At 24.0% G+C, this 23,745-nt stretch overlaps 4 protein-coding genes across 5 annotated transcripts in view; 2 read left to right on the top strand and 2 right to left on the bottom strand.

The window, feature by feature from the left end:
• LOC122503598 (nose resistant to fluoxetine protein 6-like) lies at positions 1-5,303 on the bottom strand. Its single transcript, XM_043614194.1, has 10 exons — positions 5,069-5,303; positions 4,301-4,646; positions 3,566-3,839; positions 3,322-3,482; positions 2,972-3,143; positions 2,062-2,258; positions 1,360-1,483; positions 1,079-1,268; positions 682-824; positions 1-458 (listed from the first exon to the last, which is right to left on the bottom strand). Exons 1-10 carry the CDS (start codon positions 5,226-5,228, stop codon positions 288-290), a joined length of 1,938 nt encoding a protein of 645 aa, XP_043470129.1. The 5' UTR covers positions 5,229-5,303; the 3' UTR covers positions 1-287.
• Positions 5,304-6,336: 1,033 nt separating this feature from the next.
• Positions 6,337-10,297, top strand: LOC122503597 (nose resistant to fluoxetine protein 6-like). 2 transcript variants are annotated; one of them, XM_043614192.1, is made up of 10 exons: positions 6,337-6,618; positions 6,929-7,265; positions 7,590-7,860; positions 7,992-8,152; positions 8,357-8,519; positions 8,598-8,791; positions 9,048-9,159; positions 9,326-9,515; positions 9,621-9,763; positions 10,025-10,297. In XM_043614192.1, the coding sequence occupies exons 1-10, from the start codon at positions 6,351-6,353 to the stop codon at positions 10,208-10,210; spliced, it is 2,025 nt and encodes a 674-aa protein (XP_043470127.1). In that variant the 5' UTR covers positions 6,337-6,350; the 3' UTR covers positions 10,211-10,297. The 2 variants fall into 2 exon arrangements, with proteins under 2 accessions (XP_043470127.1, XP_043470128.1); XM_043614193.1 differs by lacking the exon at positions 6,337-6,618 and having other exon boundaries at positions 7,264-7,371.
• A 191-nt stretch (positions 10,298-10,488) lies between these two features.
• Positions 10,489-22,983, bottom strand: LOC122503583 (adenylate cyclase type 10-like). Its single transcript, XM_043614178.1, has 27 exons — positions 22,748-22,983; positions 20,957-21,063; positions 20,500-20,597; positions 19,981-20,063; positions 19,670-19,806; positions 19,263-19,453; positions 18,723-18,829; positions 18,494-18,612; positions 18,260-18,401; positions 17,931-18,074; positions 17,590-17,796; positions 16,884-17,158; positions 16,470-16,750; positions 16,094-16,134; positions 15,367-15,520; positions 15,124-15,273; positions 14,758-14,985; positions 14,054-14,254; positions 13,718-13,894; positions 13,260-13,498; positions 12,870-13,132; positions 12,662-12,782; positions 12,117-12,300; positions 11,956-12,034; positions 11,568-11,664; positions 10,948-11,229; positions 10,489-10,644 (listed from the first exon to the last, which is right to left on the bottom strand). Exons 2-27 carry the CDS (start codon positions 21,001-21,003, stop codon positions 10,489-10,491), a joined length of 4,203 nt encoding a protein of 1,400 aa, XP_043470113.1. The 5' UTR covers positions 21,004-21,063; positions 22,748-22,983.
• LOC122503595 (probable multidrug resistance-associated protein lethal(2)03659) overlaps positions 21,612-23,745 on the top strand; it is a 29,643-nt gene continuing 27,509 nt past the window's right edge. Inside the window, exon 1 of the mRNA XM_043614191.1 lies at positions 21,612-21,630. The gene's annotated coding sequence lies outside the window, so the exon portion shown is untranslated. The remainder of the gene's footprint in view (positions 21,631-23,745) is intronic.

Raw genomic sequence — 23,745 nt, 5'->3', positions numbered from 1 at the left:
GACTCAGTACACAATAGGCTCTTTAAATGTTTTTATGTACAATATTCGAACATCTAGACCATTGTGGACATGGCTTTATATATTGTGTGAAAAAAATAAATTTTAGGCAACGTCCACAATGGTCTCTTTAAATGTATTTATATACAATGTTGCAATACGGATCAATATGAACGTAGCTTTACTCATTTCCATGCTTCTATTTATTTAAATTCATTTTTTATTTATGAAAACTTTTTTTCATTAATTTTTTTCTTTACTTTTTTTTGTTTATAAATTTTTCTCTAATTCTACGGTTTTTTGGCTTCATTAAATGTTTTCTGTAAATTTTGTGTTTGTAAATTATTTCTCTTCCTCTTGAACAACATTTTTTCCAAAACCATTATCGGCGACTCGAAGAAAATTGAGAAGAAAAATGCCAACACTATTGTCGTTGATAATTCACTGAGAAAGTAGAGAAACTAAAAATAAAAAATATATTATCCTTCAATAAAGGTACTTCTACAATAACTTTCAAGTTTAACGACACGAACTGCGCATGTTTCCTGCGCATTGTTGTGTCAGTAGTGAATTTGAACTTTTGTCAATGAAGAAAGAAAAGTTATTGTAGAATTAGTGTAATAACATATTAATTAGCATAATTAGCATAATAAAAAATACTGAATTCAATTTTTTTTCTCCTACCATTGAAAACTCGGAAAAATAGTCAGCAGTTTTTACAGTGTTCACCTTTGCGAGTTGAAAAGTGGCATGCACAATGTAAATACAGAATGAAAGTTTACTTAGCGGGGCAAATAATGGAATTGATAGAAATTTTGTCACATAACCTGTAAAAAAAGAAATGAAAAAATATTTTTTATACCCTCAAAACATTTGTAAATTTTCTAATTATAATGGTACTTCTACAAATCACTGTTTATCGCAATAAAAACTTCTGTTTTTTGTAATAAAGTAAAAATACTTCTGTACTTCTACAATAAATTTCTTTTCCAAATACGAACAAAATTTAATAAAAACAATTTAAGTAAATTTTTGCCTACAGTTGAAAACGAATGCTATTGTAGAAGCACCATTAAGTTACCTCCATAGCCAAAAATCGAAGTAAAAATAATCCAAGAGATTCCAATTGCCCAAATTGGTCGTGAAAACATTCCAAAGGAGGTCTCAAATGTTGAACTATATTTATAAGTCTCCTCTAATACGATTCTTTGACCAATTATGCAAAATGTGAAACATCCAATAGTGCCTAACCATCCAATGTAAGCTATGTTCTATAAAAAAAAATATATTTTAAACTGTTACATAATTAGTGATACAAAATTTAATTATTGGACATTATTATTATTTTCAACAAATTCCCACCTTGTTGAGAAAATTTGGTCTCAAGTGTACAACATAACCTAAAAATATCCCAACAAGCCACGAACTTGCTCTCGTGTGTGAGACTGTGTAGAAAAATCGAAAAGAATTTGCCACATCTTCCACTCTGTTTAGAAAATAATAGAAAAATTAAAATTAAAATTAAAATTGTTTATAAAGCTGAATTTTTAATTTTTGTTAATAAAAATAAAATTTTATTGTAATAAAAGCGTAAAAAAAATTTTCTGATGTTTTTATTCACATCGATGAAACGACAATTATTATAGAATCACCCTTAATGCGTGTGCAAAACTAAAGTTGTTAACTTCCCAAATGCGACACTAGTCGAATGCCTCATTTATAGTTGTGTAGTTACCCAACCATGTTAAATGAATTTTTCCTATACTTTCCTGTAGTATTTAACAGAAAAAGTCCAAGGTTGGGTGGTTAATAAAAGACTGATAATTTCATCTTGAAAGTTTGGGTAGTTCATAAAAAAAGTTAAAAGTTTTTTCGTGCAAGGTTGGGTAGTTGATAAAAAAAGTTGCCAAGTTTTTTCTTGCAAGGATGGGTAGTGGATAAAAAAAAATTGAAAATTTTAACAAGCATGGTTGGGTAGTTGGTAACATTTCACCATAAGACACATTTGGGAAATTAACAAAATAATTTATTTACGTATATTTTACTGTAATATTAAAAACTTACTTTACACCATTGGAATATAAAGTGGAAATATAGCCATTCACTGATATTAAAATACCAACAGTAATTAGTGAAATAAGAAGAAGTAAAGCCAAAATAGTGAGACCAAATTTTGGTTTTTTTGCTAAAGGTAGTAAAATTAATGGCGAGAGCCAATAAAAATGCATATCTGCAGCCAAATACCAAGTATGCCCTAAACACTGTTGTAAAGAAAAAGAGAAAAAAAGTTAATAAATAATAATATTTTAAAATTAAAATTAAAAGATATTTGCAGTAATTCATTGTCTTTCTGTCTGTCTTTGGTTAATTAAATATCTACTTTATCGACTGCTGGCAATGTAGAGCGTTACCTTATCTTCAGTGGGTGAATGATTCTACAATTCGATCAGAAACTACATCACGATATTTTTAGCCAATTTTTAACATAATATGTATGATTCATATGTATCTTTATCGACCGTTGTTCATGCAGGAAGTTACTTTACCTTCAGTCGCTAAATAATTATAGCTTGGTGGCCAAAAGACTAAATTGCTATTTCGCTAAATTAAAATTTTACACAGTAAGAGGTTAGGTTCGAAACACTCAGTCGGTAAAACAGTTTTGCTGTGCGTGGTTTAGCAAAATGGCAATTTGGCAATTTAGCCTTTTGGCCACTAAGCTATACACCTACATTTATATAAATTTTTCAATATAACTGTCGATTACTTTATCGACTGCTGACAATTTAGAAAATTACGTTACCGGCTGCGGGTGATTTAGAAATTTACTTTACCGACTGCTGGTAATTTAGAAAGTTGCATTATCTACTGTCAGTAAAAATTGTCAATCTAAATCGTTCTGTTTAAAATAGGCTATTATAAATTATATGTTACTTTTAATTGTAACTAATTAATAAATTGGTCTTTTTCATACCTCAATATCGGTTCGTATATAATTTTGCATGTAAATTAAAAGAGTCCACCATTTTTCATTGCACGTTTGTGTCAATTTTTTTTCCAGTGCTCTCTCCCACAGTGGCCCTGATCCCAAATGTGGTAGTATGAACATCGATATTAATAATAACATTACTACAGCCGGTGTTAGTCTTCAAATAATAATTATTATTCAATTAACAATTGTTATAAGATTCTTATTATAATAATAATTATTATTATTTTTGTATTATTATATTTGTTATTATATTATTTTTGGTATTTTTATTCATTATATTAACAATAATAGTAAGAAAAATAATAATAATTAAATTAAAATTCATTAAATACCTGATATAACGATGCAAATAGTAAATAAAAATATTAAAATTTTTGCCATGTGATAATTCTTTGAGAACAATATATGTCATTAAAAATCCACTTAAAACGAAAAATGTATCAACAGCAAAAGGTGCGAGGAAAGCATATAAACTATTTGAATTATTTATCCACTAGAAAAAAAATTTTTTTTTCTTTTAAAAAAAATTTTTTTTTACCAAAAAGAACAATATTTAAAAAGAAAATAAAAACTTACTTTATATTTATCAAATGAATTAACAAATGGTAAAAATAATCGTGCTGTAAATGAATGACCAAAAACAATCCAAAATATACTTAATGTACGAATACCATGAATAACAGGCATTGACGATGAATTGTACTTTAAATGAAATATTCTCGCTGTACTTTTAAATATGGAAAATTTTGATAATAAATCACCGTATTTTGTAGATGAATTCATTTTTTTCTGAGTATAATCAATTGCTGTGCATATGGACAAAAAGAGAATAATTATTGTCAATATTGCTCTGTAAAGAAAAACAAATTAATTTTTAATTTATTTTTTTATTTGTTTTTTAATTGTTAAAAATTTAAAAAAATTTTTTAATTTATTTATAATTTTTTTAAATTTAATATAATTTTCTAAATAATTTTTTGCTGTTGTGTTATAATTGCTTGTTGGCCAAAAGACTAAATTGCCATTTCGCTAAATTAAAATTTTACACAGTAAGAGGTTAGGTTCGAAACACTCAGTCGGTAAAACAGTTTTGCTGTGCGTGGTTTAGCAAAATGACAATTTAGCCTTTTGGCCACTAAGCAATTTACATTACATTACCGACTGATGGTTAAGTAGTATCCTTTATTACCAACTGTCGATAATGTAGAGAGTTTACTTTCCCACAGTCGATAATAAATAAATGGAAATAAATAAATTAATAATTTTTGAATTTAAGAGAAAACAAAGCAAAGAAAAACAATGAAAACTTACATTGTGACAATAGTTCCAATTGTTATTTCTCTATTATCAACATTTGAGCATGTTGCAGAAAAATTGTGAATTGTCCAATTTTTCATATCATCAGTCTTATTAATTTTTTCATTAATTTTGTCAAAAATAAATTTTATATCCTTTCCATCACATGATGAGGGAACACAAATTGAAAATGTCATTGGCAATGGAATTTTTTCTAACTTAAATGAATATAAACAATGACGACCTTGAATTTTTCTTTCATTTTTTATATTTAACACTGAAACACATTCATCGTACATTCCCAAATCGACGAGATTTCCCTTAAATATTCCCCATGGAATTTTTGTACTCGAATCCAACACTTAAAAAGAAAAATTCAAAAATTAAGTTAGAATTTTTTCTTCTTTAATTTTTGAGAAAAAAAAATTTTTGTAAATAATGCAAAAAATATTTTTTTTTTAAATTTAAAATATAGAATTTACTAATAATAAAATTTATTTTATATTTACTTTTCAAAATTTAAGGGGAAAATATTTTTATAACAATTATTATTTTACTGCTTGAATTAGAATTATTGTTTTATTAAAAATAAAACTATATTCAGAAAAAATTCATTTATTCTTTTTATTATATTAATTTTATTTATAGAAATAAAAAAATAAAAAAAAACAGTGGCATTTTATATTAATATTCAAAATTAACAAATTATTTAACAAAATAATAAACGGAACAAAGTCTGTTCATTATTTAAATAAACAAATAAAATCAATTTAAAAAACTTACTTTTTAATGCCCAAAGAGAATTGAGAATATTACTTGAATTATTAATTTCATCAATTACAAATGAAATATCATTCCAACATTTTGAATAACTATCATTTTTTTCACTTATAAAAATTTCAAATAAATTATCAGCTTTAAGATTTTTTGAAAAATATTCCATTTCATTTGTTTCAATTAATGTCGATGATATTAATTTAAATAGTGTTAAAAATAGTAATATTGACTTCCAAACTTTATTCATGATGACTCGAAAAAAATATTTTATTGATAAGAAAATAGAAATACAAGAAAAATGTTGTCCATGAACAAAAGATAATTTACTGATTATGATAATATAATATATATTGTATCAAAGAATTTAAAAACAAAAAAAAAATAAATCTTTGGCGATCGATTAAAATAAAATTACGATTTGTTAATCAGCAGTCGGAAACGAGAGAGAAAAAAAGATTTGATCAAATTCAAAGGAATATAAATTTTTCTTATCATTCTGAAATATTGTAATTAATATTATCTTAATTTTTCTTTCCTTATTATTTTTTATAATTATTCGATTGAATGGGATTTATATTTATTAGTTATGATTTAACTGCCATTGGTAATTGTTAACTACCATTTATTTTATTTTTACAGTAGTTTCCTGCTTTACCGACAGCTGATAATGACGAAAGTAATCATAGCACCGGTCGGTAACAGTTCGGTAAAAAACTTTATTTTTCCAAATAGTTAGATATTTCCTACTTTATCGACAGCTGATTAGGAAAAAAGTGACTTAATCTACTGTCGGTAAAAATATTTTTGGTTGGAGCATAGTTTAGTTAATTTTTCTCCAGATATTTAAAAATTGATTTATTATTTTTATAAATAAATTTTATAATAAAATGTTTACGTTAAATTATATTAAAATTTGTTTGCAGCTTAATTGATTACGTTATCGACTGTTGTTAATATAGAAAGTTACTTTATCAACAGTCGATAAAAAAAAATTTCTACCATTATAAATATTATAATCGTCTATACAATTATAAAAACAATAATTACTTTCCATTTTTATAATCCTAATAACTATGTAAAGAAATAATTTTTTTCTTGATTATACTGAACACTTTTCTTTCATTAAAAAAAATTTCATCTATTATAAAATATATATTTTATGTTAAATATGATTATTGTAAAAATTATATTGATAAGATAATCAAGTTGACAAAATGATAAAATTGTTCGTTTATATAATTGCAATAAAGTATCTTTTTAGTTGGATAAAAACAGTTGCATTAAAAAAATGATCTTTCATAAAAATATTAATTCATTAATGATAATTTTATTAATAATAGTTTTTTGTCTATTCACAAAATGTTCATCAAATATTGAAAATAAATTGAATTTTACAAAAGTGGAAAATTTAATTCATACCATTCAATATAAACAACTGCAAAAAATTTCCTTATCCACAGAGAGGGCGATAAAGAGAAATTTTTCAAATCCATGTTATGGAGAATTATATGAATTTATAAAATCAATGAGAAATGGCGAACAATGGACATTTAAAAGTTAGTAAAATTTTTAAATTTATTATTTAATTTTGGATAATAATAAAAATAATAGAAATAATAGATAATAATAATAATAAAATAATAAAATAAAAATATTAATAACAATAAACATAATAATAAAAAATAAAATTAAAAAAAAATTTTTTTTTAATTATAATAATAAAAATAATAATAATAATAATAATACTTAAAACAACATTAATAATTATTTCTATTATTATAATTTTAAAAATAAAAATAAAAAAAATTATCAGTAAAAAAACTTATTTATAATTTTATTATTATTCAATAATAATATTTAATTTAGTGGCAGATGCAACATCTAAATTACAACCAGGAATATATATTGGCAATATTATTGATTTGGGAATGTACGATGAGTGTTTGTCAATAAACGTAAATAAAAATGGATCTTTAATTCGCGGACGTCATTGTATGTACTCACTTTCAACGAATATAAAAGAATTAAAACCATTATTTTCAATTTGTGTTCCATCAGTTTGTAATGCAACTGATATTAATCGACTATTAAATTTAATAATTAATAATATGACTGATATTCATGAGATTGGAATAAAATTAGAATCCACAACGTGTTCAAGAATTGATTCATTGGATTGGTCACAAGGAAGCATAATAGCTTTGTAAGATAATTGAAAATGATAAAATTAATTATTCTTACAATAAAGGAATGTAGAAATTTCCCTTACCGACTGATGGTTAAACATAATCCTATATTATTAACTGATGGTAAGTAGAATTCTTCATTACCAACTGTCGATAATGTAGAGAGTTTACTGACCAATAGTCGGTAATTTAAGGAAATTAATCCGTTCTCTTTATCAACCCGTTAATTATTTTCTAGTTTATTTTTTTAGTAATTTTTATCTAATTTTAATAAATAATAAATAATTCTATTTATTTAATCGATTTTTATAATTATTAAAAAAAAATTACATTCATTTCAGAACATTTATTACCATTTATGTAACTATTTTAATTGGATGTACAATAATTGATATTTTCTATGGTACTAGAGATGGTAATAATAATGTAATAAAAAAATTAGTAAGTTTCTCATTACGTCGAAGTTGTTGGAAAATTCTTAATACAAAAGTTAATAGTACTTCGATTCCTGTACTCAATGGAATTCGTGTACTGAGTATTGCTTGGATTGTTATGGGTCATACTTATGCTTCACGAATAGGAACAGTAGTTAATAAGATAGAAATCTTAGAGGTAAGTTATCGACCGTTTTTGAAATTATATAACCGACCATTTTTAATGGTAAGTTACCGACGGTAGGTAAAGTAGAGTAGAATAAATTTTGTTTTTAAAAAATAGAAAATGTAAACGTTTTTCTATTTCAGTGGTATGCTAGTTGGGACTCAATATATATGGTATTAGCACCATTTGCAGTCGATAGTTTTTTCACAGTCAGTGGATTTCTGATGGCTTTCCATTTTTTAAAAAAATTTGAAACTAATGGAAGAATCAATATTTTTATGTATTACCTTCATCGATATATAAGGTGAGAAACCAATAATTATTTTTAACCAATTTTTAACCAATAAATAATTTTTCATAATTCTTTATTACCGACTATTATGGTATGTCAGTATCCCTCTTTACCGACTGATGGTAAAGCAATATCTTTCTTTATCAGCAGTCGGTATAGTAGAATTCAAAAATACCATAAGTCGATAATGCAATTTAATTTTCTTTCGTAAATAAGATTAACTCCAGCTGTGGGTGCGCTTTTAATTTTCACAATATTCATTATACCACACATTGGTACCGGTCCACTTCGTGATAGTTACGAGGCCTATAATCAATGTGAAGATTGTTGGTGGACAATTCTTTTATATTTACAAAATTTTATCAACAAACATGCAATGGTACAGAAGAATAAAAAAAAATTAATTAATAAAAATGAATTTCTTCTGCAAATTTTGTGCTAATCATTTGGATTTCAGTGTCTGGCACATTTGTGGTATTTGGCAGTTGACATGCAACTTTTTTGGTATTCACCAATTATTCTATATCCATTGGCGATAAGACCAAAAATTGGACTGTTAATTTTACTTGCAAGTTTTATGACAAGTGTCATTGCAAGTGGAATAATCATTGGAGTTAATGAATATTCGTATAATCTTTTGGCTCTAAGAAAGTGCGTACTGAACTATTTTTATTATAATTTTAATAATAATTCACTTTCTTAATAAATAAGTTAATAAAGAAGTAAAAGAAACTAAATAAATTAGTTTAAGATGAAACAATAATTCTATCTAGATAACATATTTTTTATTACCGACCGTTGGTAAAGTAGAGTTCTTTCTTATCAATTGTCGATAATTCAGGAATTATACTCACCAACAGTCGGTATGAAGTATTTAAAAATTAAAATCCTTTTCTCTTCTCTTTAGTATGGAAATGTTTGAAGCCGTTTATAGAGTACCATACACAAGGGCAGGTCCTTGGCTAGTTGGAATATTTTTCGGATATTTGGTTGTTACTCAAGATATAAGATTTTCAAAGGTATACAAAATTCTAGTCTATTTATTTATTTATTAACTTTAAACAATTTTTGTTTTTGTATATTGATGACAATTACAAGAATAATATTAAAATTAATTACAAAATTGTAATTATCATGATAAAAAATAATTTTAAAAATAATAATTCTAAATTATAAATTTTTTAGAAAATAGAAATTTTAGGTTGGATTGGAACGTGTGCAAGTTTTGTTTTTTGTACTCTTGGAGTTTGTTACTGCCAAAGAAAAAACTATCAGTACAATATTTTTTTTGAAATAATATTTGGAAGTATTGCCCGTTCAATTTGGGGTTTAGGATTGTCTTGGATTATATTTAAGTCAATTAAAGGAAGCAATGGTATGTTAAAAAATATTTTTTGTATAAAATTGTTCTTTAAATTAATCAAATCTTGTTTTAAGAATTTTTTTATACTTCTTTAACTGTCTCTTTTTTTGTTTTAAGGACCAATAACAAAATTTTTGTCGTTACCAATTTTTGTCCCTTTGGCAAAATTGTCGTATTGCATTTATTTGGTGCATATGACAATACAATTATTATTGGAGAGTACATCACGAGTTAATATTTATTTTTCTGATATTCAATTTGTAAGTATAACTTTCAAATACCGACTGATGGTTAAAAAGAAATATACCTTATCGACTGATGGTATTTCTTTTAAATATTGATTTACTTTATTGGTTGATGGTAAATCTATTAATAGCGATCTACCTTGTATATTAATGGTAAACCTATTAATAGAAATCTACCTTATCAACCGGTGGTAAAACTACCAACAGGCATCTACATTATCGACTAATGGATAAGAGACATTAATTTTTTTAATTAATCTTTTGTACTTATTTCAGATTTCCATTTCTTTCAGTGATTTTATACTTTCTATTCCGCTTGCATTTCTCTTCAGTTTATTTTTTGAATCTCCAATATTAACTTTGGAAAAAATGATATTTCGAGGAGGAAGAAAATCAAGAGTTGAATATAATAATAGTGACAACCATAAAAAGACGTTGAACGGCTCGTCGTCTACTCAATAATATTTAATATAAAATTTAAACTTATCTAAATTAACAATCAAAAACAAATGACAATTAATTTAAAATAAATTACTAATTGCATTCTCATTTAAAAAATTTTTTTAACCTGTGTTAATAAAATTTATATAAAATATATCTAAAATTTTATTTAATAACTGAAATTGTATTTAATAACTGGCCATTAAAAGTAGTAGACGTAATTATTTAAGTATTTTTAATATTAGTTTTTAATTAAAAATTTGAATTCAAAACTTTTTTTAAATTTCTTTATTAATTACTTAAAACATTGGATCAGGTATAGGCATAGAATATAATATTGTCGTCCATTCAGAAATATTAAAACTGTCAATATATCTCCAATCAATTCCTTCACCATTTGAAATATATTCAATCCAGTATGAAGGAATATTTCTGTAATTTGTCGTTTTCCAAGCCTATTGGTTAATGAAAATTTAATTAGTTCTATGGCTTGTAGGTAATTTTTACTTAAAAAATAATAAAATTTAAAAACAAATATTTATTTGGTCGGTAATAAAAATTTGATCTTTATTATCGACTGAAGATAAAGTAGGTCCCTGCCTTGACCACTGTCGGTAAGGTAGATATTTTTTACAATCTATTACCGACAATAGTTTTAAACGATATAAAATCATAATTATCATCTACTGAAAATTAGAAGAAGAATATAAGGTAAGAACCTATACACTAGTCGGTATAATAGATATATAATAATTTACCTTTTCATTTTGAACAATCGAAGCGAAATCCATTAAATTACCATGATATTTTGCTAATTTTTTAGCTTTATATATATTTAGGGTTTTGGAAAAATTTTCATTCTTCGTTATAAAAAAATAAGCTTTTAATAGATATAATCGTGGTTTAATGAAAATATTTATTTTCGATTTGCTTTCGAGTAATTTGATGATTTTAGAAATTTTCTCCATTAATTTATCAGATTCCTGATACTTTTTTACATTCATGTAATTCACTAAAGTCAATAAATGACATTCAAGAATCTAAACAATTTAAAGTTAAATTAAAAACTGAACATTTAAATTTTTTAAACATGGTTAAAATGTAGCAAACTATTTTTGTCTTTACCCATGGTTTGCTAGATTTTAAAACGACCGAAGATAAGAAGACAACCTTCTTTAACAGCTGTCATTAAAGGAGATATTTAACATATCTACTTTCGAAAACAATTTCGTTTTTGCAACTGTCGGTAATACAGAGGTTTACCATATCTAAGGTCGGTAATAAAACTGTGATAAGTCTTAATATTACTAAATTAAGAAAAATTTTTAACTCCTCATAATGAAAGGTTGTTAATATTCTTTGGTGAAAGCTTTCTTACCCTACAAGCAGTTATGCCTTCCGACAATTCATCCAGTTTAGTTAGATTTAAATACGACTTTACGGATAGTGGTAAAATTTTATTAACAGTAATTCCACTGAAAAATTAATAAATAGTATATAAAATAACCAAGGAATTAAAAGAATGAAAAAATTGTTTGAAAATCCAATTACCCACTGTCGGTAAATAAGGGTACTGTATTACCCACACTCGGTAAATAAGAATATTATATTATCGACTGTGGATAAATATGAATACTGTATTATCGACTGTCGGTAAATACAAGTACTATATTATCGACTGTCGGTAAATAAGAGTACTATATTATCGACTGTCGAAAAATTTAAAAAAACTTAACTGCTCCACTTTATTTAAATCAATTTTTTACCTTCTTAGTTGCCAAGTTCGTAATGACACAATCAAACGTTTTTTGCCTTCAGGATCTCTAGTTATGGGATATTTTTTATCTGTCGAAAAAAAATTAAAGACAATTGTATTAGTTGATGGAAAATTAAAAAAAAAGTTAAAATACATAAAAATCAAAAGTACCAATAACTTTCTCAGCAAAATTTAAGCATGTTTGATACGTTTCTAGTGTAATTCCAGCATCTAAAATGAGATCTATGCAAAGGGCGTAGTACCAAGCAAGAGATGATTTATCACTGTCAATTGGTGATAAATATAAAAGTTCATGCATTAAATCCACTGTTTGATTAATTCTTTTGAGTCGTATCTAAATAAATTATTGTTCTTTATATAAATTATGCAATTGCATACTGTTTATTCTTATTAAATAAAATTTCCATGTCGACTGTAGATACAATAGATGATTACCTTACCGACAGTTGTTACATCAGCAGTTTTAAATTACCACCAGTCTATAATATACACTTATCGACAAGTGTCTATTATTAATTGCAGGCAAGTAAACATTTCACGTTATTAACTGTTGGTAAAGCAGGTATTTAATTTACCTACAGTAGATAATGAAACATCTAAGAAATAAAATATATTTTTAAAAATAAATTATTCTAAAAAAATATAAATAATATATAATAATAAATATACAATAAATAATCTTTTTTATTTATTACCATTGATTCAATAATTAAAGGAAGTACAATTAATTTTATTTTATTCAAGTGCAAAATGTCCGTTAGTCGTAAAAGTTTTGAACCAATTGCCACTGTTTTTGCAAAACTTCCTCGACGGAATCTAATTAAAAAAATTAATTTTTAGAAAAAAATTAATTGTTATAAATAACAATATTTGTAAAGAATAATTGTAACATTATTCTTTTACTTGATTTTAATTATTGCGAGAAAAACATTTGCGAGAACAATTAATTCCTCTAAATTTGACCAATTTTCCTTTTCTCTTATCATTAAAAAGATATTGTAAATTATTATTTGCAGAAGTCGATAATTTTCTAATTTTTCAAAATTATTCGCTATCAATAAAAATAATTGACATTTTTCCAAAAAATCCAATGTATTTGTATTTCTGAAACCTAGATTAACACTAACGTGACATGCTCTTAGGGATGATTTTTGTTTTCCTTCCATCTATAGCGAAATATTAAAAAGAAATATCATTAACACTATATAAACTAGAAATTAATTTGGTTATGCAATAGCACAATCAAGAAAAGAAATTAATAACTAAAATTTATGGAATTAATTTTTTAATTACCAATAAAGCAACTGAAAGAAAACTTAATAATTGGGAAATTCTTATTGTATCCTTTGAAATTGTTTTTAAACCAGAAGACATAAATCTTTGCATAAAATTTTGTCGTAAAAATGTTTCTAATCTTAAATTCCATTTAGAGAAGTTATTTCCTGTTTTAAATTTATAATTATACATTGATAATGCTTGTAGATAATTTATTTTCGCCAAATTATATCGACCCAAATGAAAACAGGCGTTCCCTATTTAAAATACATACAATAGAGAATATTTTATTTACCACTGACGGTAAAGAAGAGATCTCATTTACCGACTGTCGGTAAATAAGGTATTTTTATTACCGGCCATTGGTAAAGAAGATCTCATTTTTATCTACTGCGTAATTATTTTTTTTTGCTATATGAATTTAAAGGTAATGCAGTTTTGTGTAAAATCTAAAAGAAATTGACATATTATCTAACCAATTAAGCAATATATCAAAGATTTGCTGTCCCTATTTTCCTCAGTGTCAATACTTGATGCTTGAATTTTTTCAAGGGCCATTGAGAGAATTTTTATGGCATATCCAAATTCAGCGTTTTCTATTAAAGCTGCGCCGTATTGTATTAAGAATCTTATTAAAAAACAATTATTTCCACCTGTTAAAATAAGAAAGGAAAATAAATTACTTCTTGAATTCATTGATTATTAATTTGATCATAAGTAGTCCTTTTTTAACCAAATTATATATTTTTTTTATTTTTTATTTAACAAAAAAAATAAATTCTTATTTATTAAATTTAAAAAAAATAATTCACTTTTATCAATATGGGCAGGAAATTTCCATAACACTGAATTAATAATAACGGAACATTGACAATTACGATGGTCAATGTGATTAAAATTTTTCATTTGTAAAAAACCAGATTTTGGTTCTGGTTCAACTGAATTACATTTTTTTGCATTACGAGAATATGACAATGGTTGTGATATGTTCAATTGTTGACTCACTGATGAACCTAAAAAAAAAGAAATTATTAATAAAAAAATGTTTTTCAAAAAAGTATTTTGTGCACATTTTTTTCTCTAAAGTAACCCTCACTTTCATTTGATAGTAAACTATCGTTCATTGGTATTTTATCGGTAATAATTCTCGTCCTTTTCGAAATTTGCCTCTTTTTTATAGATGTGACATTCATTTTAATATTCTAAAGGTTTTTTTTTAATTAATTTAGTAGAAAATGAATAATAAATTACAATTTTTATTTAACTTATTTAGTCGCAAATTTAGAATCTAATTCAGTTACCATCTGTTGTTAATGAAGGTACCTTACTTACCGACTGTTGGTAAATATGAATATCACCTTACCGACTATCGGTAAATAAGGATACTACATTACCTACCGTCGGTAAATAAATGAGACACTATATTATCGACTTTCTGTAAACAAGAATACTGTATTATCGACAATCGATAATCAAAAACATGAAAATTCCTAACTGCTCCACTTTATTTTCATACAATCATTTAAATTTAAAACCTCATTCGTATTTTGTCGCAAAAATTCCCCTTCTCCACATGCTTCACATTTTCGAAATTTCTCATCGAGTATTTTTACTGTTTTACAAAAGAATCCATCCTTTTCAACAGATGTAAGTAGTTTGTAAATTTTCTCACGAAAAGCAGTTGATTTGAATTCCAAAAATTTACAGTATGCATAGTGTGGCAATTTGTTTGGTACAAAAGATTCTATAGAAGGTTTAAAAAAATTAGAAATAAAAAAATTACAAAACATAATGAAAGGGGAAATTTTTTTAATAATTTAAAAAAAAAAGTTTACTACAAAAAATTAGTCGAAAAAAATACAAGATAAACACAAAAATTTACTCATTTCATAACAGTGACATTCAATTAAATGATGAACATCGGAAAAATTTCTCTTTCGAAAACTGCAAATATTCGTTTTATTCCTTAAATTTAGAGATCTTCGAATTGAAGCACATTCTAGTATTCGAATTCGAATCAGTGATTCCACTGCTTTTTGAATAAGGATAAAAATTAATATTTAGGAAATAGTTTTCATAATTATTTTTATTATAATTTTTAATTTTTTTTAATTACTTAATATACCTCTTGCCGTATTCTCTGTACTACAATTTTCCATGATTTGCATTAAAAAATCACGTGAGAAAAAATCGCCAATAAATGATGCGCACTTTATTAAATTCCGTTCGTGTGGAAGCATCCTCTCAAAAATTTGATTTTTCATATCTGATTTTAATTTGAGGAATATCAATTAAATAAAAAAACTACAAAAACTGCAGATGGCATAAGAGAATTCTTCTTTATTGTTTGTCAAATATAAAGAAATTTACATTACCGACAGTTGGTAATAGTATCGATTGCCGTCTAATAAAAAGTTGAAAAGTTTATTAGGTACTTATTGTCCAGTATTATCGACATTTAAATAACCAAGTTATCTACATTACCGACTGTTGAAATTGTAGCGAAACAGATTACCCATCTTGTTCAAATTAAATTATTACCATTATCGACTTTTGTAATTATAGTTTTCTACAGTTACTGGCGGTGGGTAAACTTTATTATCAACTATTATCGACTGTTAAATAACCACATTACCTACATTACCGATTATTAAAATCTGGAAAAAAATAAATTACCGACCTTGAATAAATCATATTTCTATGCAACTGACAACTGTCAAAGAAAAATATTATCATTAACGACTGTTGGAGCCGTTGATATTTACGAAATTACCAAATGATGAATTGTTAAAATTAAAATTAAACCATTGTTACCATCTGTCGATTATAAAAAAGGAAGCTATTTGCATTACCGATTGTTGAAAAGTAGCAAAACTGTTGGAAGCATAGTTACCTAGTTGAATGTAGTAAAACTTTATTACCCACTTATTAACGGCTGTATTGTCTTATTATCGACCTTCAGTAACCAAATTATCTTCTTTATCGACTGCTAAGAAGTAGGAAAACTGAATTACCGACCGTAAATAAATCAGTTGTCCACGCAAGTAACAGTTATCAAAGCAGAATATTAGTATTTACCTACCAACATTTACGGTTTGATAATTAAGTGATCTACCTTACCATCTGTCGGTAAAGCAGTGATTTTCAAACATATTATTTTGTTATTCACTGCATTAAAATAAAAATCTACATTATATCAATTTGGTTTATTGTTTCAACCAATTATACCGTCGATAGGAAAATGTGAATCGGAGAATCCGGTAAATTTATCATTTAATAAGCAAACTGGCAATTTTTTCATACGATTCCATGATTTTGGTGGAACCACTTCATCGGGAAGTAAATCGACATGTATTTTCGAGAATAAAGTATTATCCAAAAATATTAAATTATTCGTTTTTGCTTGTTTTTGTGTCATTGTCAAAAAATTCAAACCACGTGCTTGTAGAATTAACATTAAAAATAATTCACACCATTCTAAATTATTGCCACTGTTCTTTATTAATAATCTATGAGGGAACACAATATTTATTTAAATATGATTATTATTATTAGGTTTTATTTTTAATTATTTTTAATATTAATTTCTTTAAATAAACAGTATAATTATTTTCAAAAAGTAAAAATAATGTCTTCACATACCTTTCTAATTTTTGTGGAATAGCGCAGACATTAAGAAATTGACAAGCGAATGCAGTAAGTGATTTTGATGTTAATACATTGAGTGTAAATTTTTTTACCCTCTCGTGACTTTGAATATTCAATGGTATTTGGGAAAAATTGTCGTAAATTTTTCCTTTCATCATTGTCATGATGATAATAATTCGAGAATTATTTAGAAATTTTATTAAATATTGCCAAGACATTACGTCAATAAATTGTACATTATCCAATAAAATGCAAATTCTTTCATTGCTCTGTAATTTTTTTTTTTTTGAATTTTAGTTCTGTTTATCATTTTCTCTTTTCAATTAAATTACAATGAAGATTGAAAAACAATTTTTAATTATGAATGCATTATAAAATTTAGGTTGAAATCCATTTTATAAAAAGAAATTCTTAAATTTAGGAAAATGCATATAATTAAAAGGAAAATGCTACATCTTTGACTGTCGGCAAATAAGAATACTATACATTATCAACTGTCGGTAAATAGGAATACTGTATTATCGTCTGTTGGTAAATAAGAACTCTGTATTATCAACTATCGGTAAATAGAAATACTGTATTATCGACTGTCGGTAAATAAGAATTCTACGTAAATAATAATATATTATATAAAAAATTATTAATAAAAAAAGGATAATTAAATAATAATTCACGTACGGAAAAAAGATTTTAATCTTACTCTTTTTAAAATTTCTTTTACAATATTAACTCGTTTTAAATGTCGTTCCATATCTGTTTCTGAGCAATAATTTTTTGATAATGGAAATTCAACTCTCATTAAACTATTGAAATAACAAAAATCATCAGCATCGATTACTTTATATAATATTTTGATTAAAAATTTTTCTCTCTCCTCTATTGTATTACATTCTTCACATCGAAAGATCTATTGAATTTATTTCGCCAAAAAAAAAAATGACAAAGTAAAATTATTTTTTAAACAGAAAATATAAATTTAAAAAATTATAAAATTGCTTTTTTTTATTTGAAAAATTAATAAAAATATTTATATATTCATACCTGTTCTAAAATGTGAAAAATAACTGAATTAGATTTAGATAAAAAGGAACAATTAATATCCAATTGAATTGTTCGTATTTGTCGTGATTTTGCAATTGTTACGTAAACATCGAGAATTCTTGATTTTCCACTTCTACTTAATCCCTTGAAAAATAAATTTAAATTATAAAGAAATTTTTGCTTTCTAACTTCAATTACAATAATTTATTATAATTATTAACAATTTAGGTAGTGAAGTTTAAACATTCTAGCAACAAATTAATTTTGGTACAAGGTTCTTGGTTGTAAACATTCAAGAGTGGTGATTAATATACAATTATTAGTCTTACCTCAATTAAAAGTCCAGCGTACTTGCGATTCTCAACATTTATGTCATCGAGAATTTCGGAAAAAATTTCCATTTCCTGAAATTGTTCTAAATTTGGATAAATGAAATCCAATTTCTGCACTTTTTGTTCCAACAAACCATTTCTGAAAAAGGAACAAAAGATTTTCGATAGTAAAATAATTAAAGCTATAATGCTTTTAATATTCAATTAATTAATTCAATATTGAAAACTCACTGATCACCAATATATTCAAACAAAAATGTTTTTTTATTTTCATTTATTACTGTTAATCCTTGTTGAAATAAATGTTTTCCAATTTCACTAAAAACGACTGTATCTGTGTCACAACAAACCTGAAAGTTTGAAAACTGTTGTTTTTATTCTGTCCCTTTGTAGAATAATTATTTTTTTATTATTATTATTAATGCTATTTGAAATATAATTATATGTATTAACTAAATACTTTATTTATTGAAACGGAAGCAATTTCTGCAGATATTTTAACAGGTCTTCCAACAATTGCATAATATCTTCTTGCAATGTGTCCAATAACACTACAAAAAACTGTTCCTGCAAAAAAATGTTACAAAAAATTATAATTGCTGTTCACACGGTGAGAGCGTGTCTACTACTGAGAGTCATTGAGTTGAGCGCCGGCTTTTATACTCGCCTACTCTGCGGGAGGGGATTGCGAGGACTGCGCGTCGCTCGTTAGTGGGGAGCAGGCGGGCGCTGATTCGCTAGACGTAGAGTCATGCGCGGCACAAGATAAATTTTCGCCCCACACGATACAATATTTTAAATGTTAATTTATTTACAATAATTAATGTTTATACTGTCCAACCATTATATTTAAATTATTGAATTAATTTTTCTATTCAATCCGACTTTTGGCAAAATTAAATTGTTTATATAAAATAAATAATAAATTTATTACATTAGAAAAAAAATTGTTAAACTAATTTTCACAAACTATTAAAAATTACAGTTTAAAATAAATTACCTGTTGATATTCCAACAGCAATCGCATGTAAATTTAAATTTGTTTTCAGTGTGTCTACAATTTTACGTCCCATTGTTATTCCTAATTTTGCGACATTATCAAAATTATCGATGATGCCAAAAATTATTTCAAAATTTGTAAACTTCTCCAATAAATTTATATTTATTGTTCCATTACTGTCTTCAATTAGACTAACAAAAGAGGAAATAATTTTTAAAAATTTAAGCATTTTTATCATCTTTTATCTTTAATTTAAAAAATATATTTTTCTAAAAAGAGTATATTTTAATAAAAATAGGTATATTTTTTTCAATTACTGCTGAATGTTAAAAAAATTTTGTTTTTGCTTAATATAATTTTTTTTATTATTATTTACTATTTTTTTCTAGATTAAAAATTAATAGTACTTTGTAATTAGAATGCAACAATGATCAATTAAAGAGATTAATTCAAAAACTGATGATTTATTTGGATAAACATTGACAGAAAGAATTGTTACTCTTTTTATTTCTGTTAAATTATCAAGTGTCCGATCATTTTCAATCTGAAAGATAAAATTTTAATGCAATTAATTATTCTTTTATTTATGTTTTATCTTTATTAATATTTTATTTATTTATTATTTTATATTCTACATTATTTTCTTTACAATATAAAATTTCTTTCTTACAAATAATTATTGAAATTGAAAAATTAATTAAAAATAAAAATTACTTACTTCCTTAACGACAGAATTATTGATAAATAATTTCAATTTATTTCCAAGTTCACTGTGAACTGCTTCTGCAATTCCCAATCGACCTCAAAAATTCATAATATTAATTATTTAGTTTATTTACTTATTTATACATTTACTTTTTACTTATTAAGTAAAAATTATTGTAGTAATAGAAAGAATTTTTTTTTAACTTGGCTTATTATCAACTTAAATGAAGTATCGATAAGGCAAATTCGTACTTTACCGACTGCTGATAATACAGAGTCCTATTTCCTTAGTCATCGGCAAAATAGATTTCTACATTATCAATTGTCGGTAACATCGATTTCTACCTTATCAATTGTCGGTAAACTGGTTATTTACTAAACCGTTTGTCATAGTTTTTTTAAAATTTTTTTTCAAGTTCGAATTTTTAGTTTTAAAGTTAATTGACATAAAATTATTTTTAAAGTATAAAATTAATTATTAGTATTAGGTACGTTTATATAAAGAACCCCAAGAAATGAAATTTTCTATTACCAGTAAAAGGTCTTTGAGAATTATTCGGTAATTTTAAATTACTAATATTTGTGACAAAATGGGAAAATGAATTTTTTATTAAAACTGTTGGTATCAATCTGCAAACAAAAATAAAAAGATTTGAAATTTAAAACAAAAAAACATGAACATCATATACTATATTTAAATAATCCAAAAAACATTTACATCTATTATAAAAATAAAAAGATTTAAAAAATTTTTTGATTTATAAATATTTAAATTATAAATATTTTAAAAATTATAAAGTTAAATTATAAATATTTTTTAATTTATAAAATTAAATTATAAAAACGTTTAAATCTATAAAATAAAATTATAAAAAATTTTAAATTCATAAAATTAAATAAAAAATTTAACTATTATTAATTGTTTTCTTGAATTTATAAATATAAAATAAAATATTGAGAAAAATTGTGAAAAAATATGTCATATTTACGAATTAGTTGTAAAGGAAGTTGAAAAATTGGTTTTCTTCTTCATCATCGTGTTTTGATCAAATGACGAATTTGTTTTTATAAAACTTTTTGGAATTGTTTCAAGAATCTATAAATTTTAATAATTATTATTAATTAACAATAAACTATTGCAATTTATAATTAATAATTAATTAATTAATAATTATTAATTAATAGTAATAATTATAATATTAGGAATAGTATAATATTTTTCCCTTATATTCTAAAAATATTTTATAAATTCTTTTTTTCGATTTTACGAAGATACGTTTTATGAATTAATAACTTGTTTTTTTTATATTTTTTTTAATAAATTCCAAAGAGTAATGGTTGTTTTGCAAAAATTCAAAAATTAAATGTTTCTTTCTGAAAGGACTTGCAAGACAGTAAAATAGGTGTATCATAAAAATTGTTAACATTGTTCGTTTTCATGACGTGAAAAATAATTTATTAATCTATTAGAGGAAATAGTTTTTTGATACCAGTAATAGTGATAAGTGGATTATTGCTTTTTTATTAATGTCATATCTAAGAAAATTTATTTATTATCAGCTTCTAGTTCATAAGTGAATTTCAGTCAAGTTAATGTTAAAAGAATTATGTAAAAGTATTTAGTGAAAATTTCAACTTTTTACATTAAGGAACACACAAAAAGGTATCGTACATATCTAAAGGAAAAATTTTTTAATATTTTTTAAAAAATATTAATATTTATTATTTTTTTTCAAGTTTTTGAAATTATTGTGTACACGAGATTTCTTATTTGCAAATTTAAATATTTTATGCTTTGTGTTCTATTTCTTTATTTAATTTCTATTTTTTGACAAGATGTTTCTCTAAATAATTTTAAGTTTTAACAGTTAATTTTTAAAAGATTTTTTATTTATTTTTATATTTTTCATATTTTGAAAATTGTGTCCTATTTATTACTATTTTTTCAGACCACCAAAACGTCGTCTTAAAAAAAAAGTGAAAAATATTGCTTTTTTCTTTCAATTTCTACATTTATCTTTCTAAAATCGAAAAAAAGAATAATTCAATAAGTAAAAATAATTATAATTTTAATAATTACAATAATTGTAATCTATATAAATAAAATATGTTAATAATAAAATTTATCTATTTATAAGTAAAAAAATTTTTAAAAATGACAATAAATTAAAAAAATTTAAATCTGCAAAATTGTATTTTTCGGTTAAAATTTTGAGATATCAAAATACTGTTTAATTCTTTAGTGAAGATTTTATTCATATTTTTTTTGATATCTTTAATTTTTAAATTATCATCATTAAAACTAATTAATTGTCCATTTAATAAATAGATCATAAATAAATTAAACAAATAAAAAAAATTTTTCTCTGAATTAGTTTTTGGTAACACAAATTTAATTTGGGGAAATTTGCCAATTTTTTAAAAATAATTTTTATTAATTGATTATTATTTTATTATTAATTTATTATTAATTTATTATTATTATTATTGTTAATTATTATTATTAATTAATTAATAATTTTTTAATAATTATTTTATAAATTAGTAATTAGTTAATAATTAATAATTAGTTATTTTTGACTAAAAAAAATTGTGGCTGACTTTTTGTCAGCCACGATTTTACCAATAAATTAGTAAACTTATTTTTTAACTAATTATTAAAAAAATAAGTTAACTAATTGAAATTTGGAGAGTAAAAAATACAAACAAATTAAGAATGAAATTAATTTTTTTTTAAAATTAAAATTAATTAATTTTTAATAAAATTCTCTCTTCATTACTTTCACTTTAGTTTCATCTATAATAACATATTCATAATTCGATGGAGCGCAATGTTCCCAAGCGTTAGCAGTTAAAATTAAATTTCCTAGTGGGCAAAATTTATTTAAACTTTTCACTTCAGTTACTGGTGAACCAGCAATGACATAATATCGATTCTCTTCATTTCCTATCACTGAGAAAATCACATGACCTGTCGATATTGTAGTTTTAACTAAAAAAATGATTTTTTTTTAAATTCCAACATCAGCTGTGTTGTGCAAGAAGTTTTCTATTTACAAATTTTATTACTTTTTTTCCTTTCTTTACTACTTTTTTCTTACTTTATTAATTAATTTATATTTTTATTATTTATATTTAATAGTAAAATTAAAATTTAATAAATTATATAAATAATTATAATAAATAAAGTAATATTACGTATAGTATTTTTTACTAAACGGCAATATTTCGTATAATTCTGTAGTAAAAAGTAATATTTTATCGTAATCATTAATAAAAGGAAATATTAGGTAATATTTTGTAATTTCGTATAATATTCTATAATATTACGTAATATTCTGTAATTCCATGTAATATTCTGTAATATTTTGTAATATTCTTTAATTTCTTGTAATATTCTGTATTTTCATGTAATATTACGTAATATTCTTTAATTTCGTGTAATATTCTGCAATTTCGTCTAATATCTTGTAATTACATATAATATTCTGTAATTTCTTGTAATATTAAGTAATATTACGTAATATTCTTTAATTTTGTATAATATTTTGTAATTTCATGTAATAATCTATAATATTACGTAATATTCTATATTATTACGTAATAATCTGTAATTTCATGTAATATTCTGTGATATTACGTAATATTCTGTATTCTCATGTAATATTATCTAATATTCTTTAATTTCGTGTAATATTCTGTAATTTTATGTTATTTTCTGTAATTTCATGTAATATTCTGTATTATGAGGTAATATTCTCTAATTTCGTGTAATATT

This window comes from Leptopilina heterotoma, unplaced genomic scaffold (genome assembly GCF_015476425.1).
Source record: "Leptopilina heterotoma isolate Lh14 unplaced genomic scaffold, ASM1547642v1 Lhet_264, whole genome shotgun sequence".
In the NCBI taxonomy this organism is placed as follows: domain Eukaryota; kingdom Metazoa; phylum Arthropoda; class Insecta; order Hymenoptera; family Figitidae; genus Leptopilina; species Leptopilina heterotoma.
Note: the sequence above shows the minus strand (reverse complement) of the source record. Positions and strands in the feature narration are given on the sequence as shown.

Excerpts from the sequence above, each read along its gene's own strand:
- LOC122503598 (XM_043614194.1), bottom strand. The coding sequence starts at position 5,228 with ATGGAATATTTTTCAAAAAATCTTAAAGCTGATAATTTATTTGAAATT. Across the intron at positions 1,484-2,061 it reads TTATATTCCAATGGTGTAAA|AGTGGAAGATGTGGCAAATT; the intron begins GTAAGTTTTTAA and ends TTTTCTAAACAG. Across the intron at positions 1,269-1,359 it reads GACCAAATTTTCTCAACAAG|AACATAGCTTACATTGGATG; the intron begins GTGGGAATTTGT and ends TTTTTTTTATAG.
- LOC122503583 (XM_043614178.1), bottom strand. The coding sequence starts at position 21,003 with ATGATGAAGAAGAAAACCAATTTTTCAACTTCCTTTACAACTAATTC. Across the intron at positions 18,075-18,259 it reads ACGCTGGACTTTTAATTGAG|GGATTAAGTAGAAGTGGAAA; the intron begins GTAAGACTAATA and ends TTATTTTTCAAG. Across the intron at positions 12,035-12,116 it reads TTTTGCTGAGAAAGTTATTG|ATAAAAAATATCCCATAACT; the intron begins GTACTTTTGATT and ends TTTTTTCGACAG.
- LOC122503597 (XM_043614192.1), top strand. The coding sequence starts at position 6,351 with ATGATCTTTCATAAAAATATTAATTCATTAATGATAATTTTATTAATA. Across the intron at positions 6,619-6,928 it reads CGAACAATGGACATTTAAAA|TGGCAGATGCAACATCTAAA; the intron begins GTTAGTAAAATT and ends TATTTAATTTAG. Across the intron at positions 8,153-8,356 it reads TACCTTCATCGATATATAAG|ATTAACTCCAGCTGTGGGTG; the intron begins GTGAGAAACCAA and ends TTCGTAAATAAG.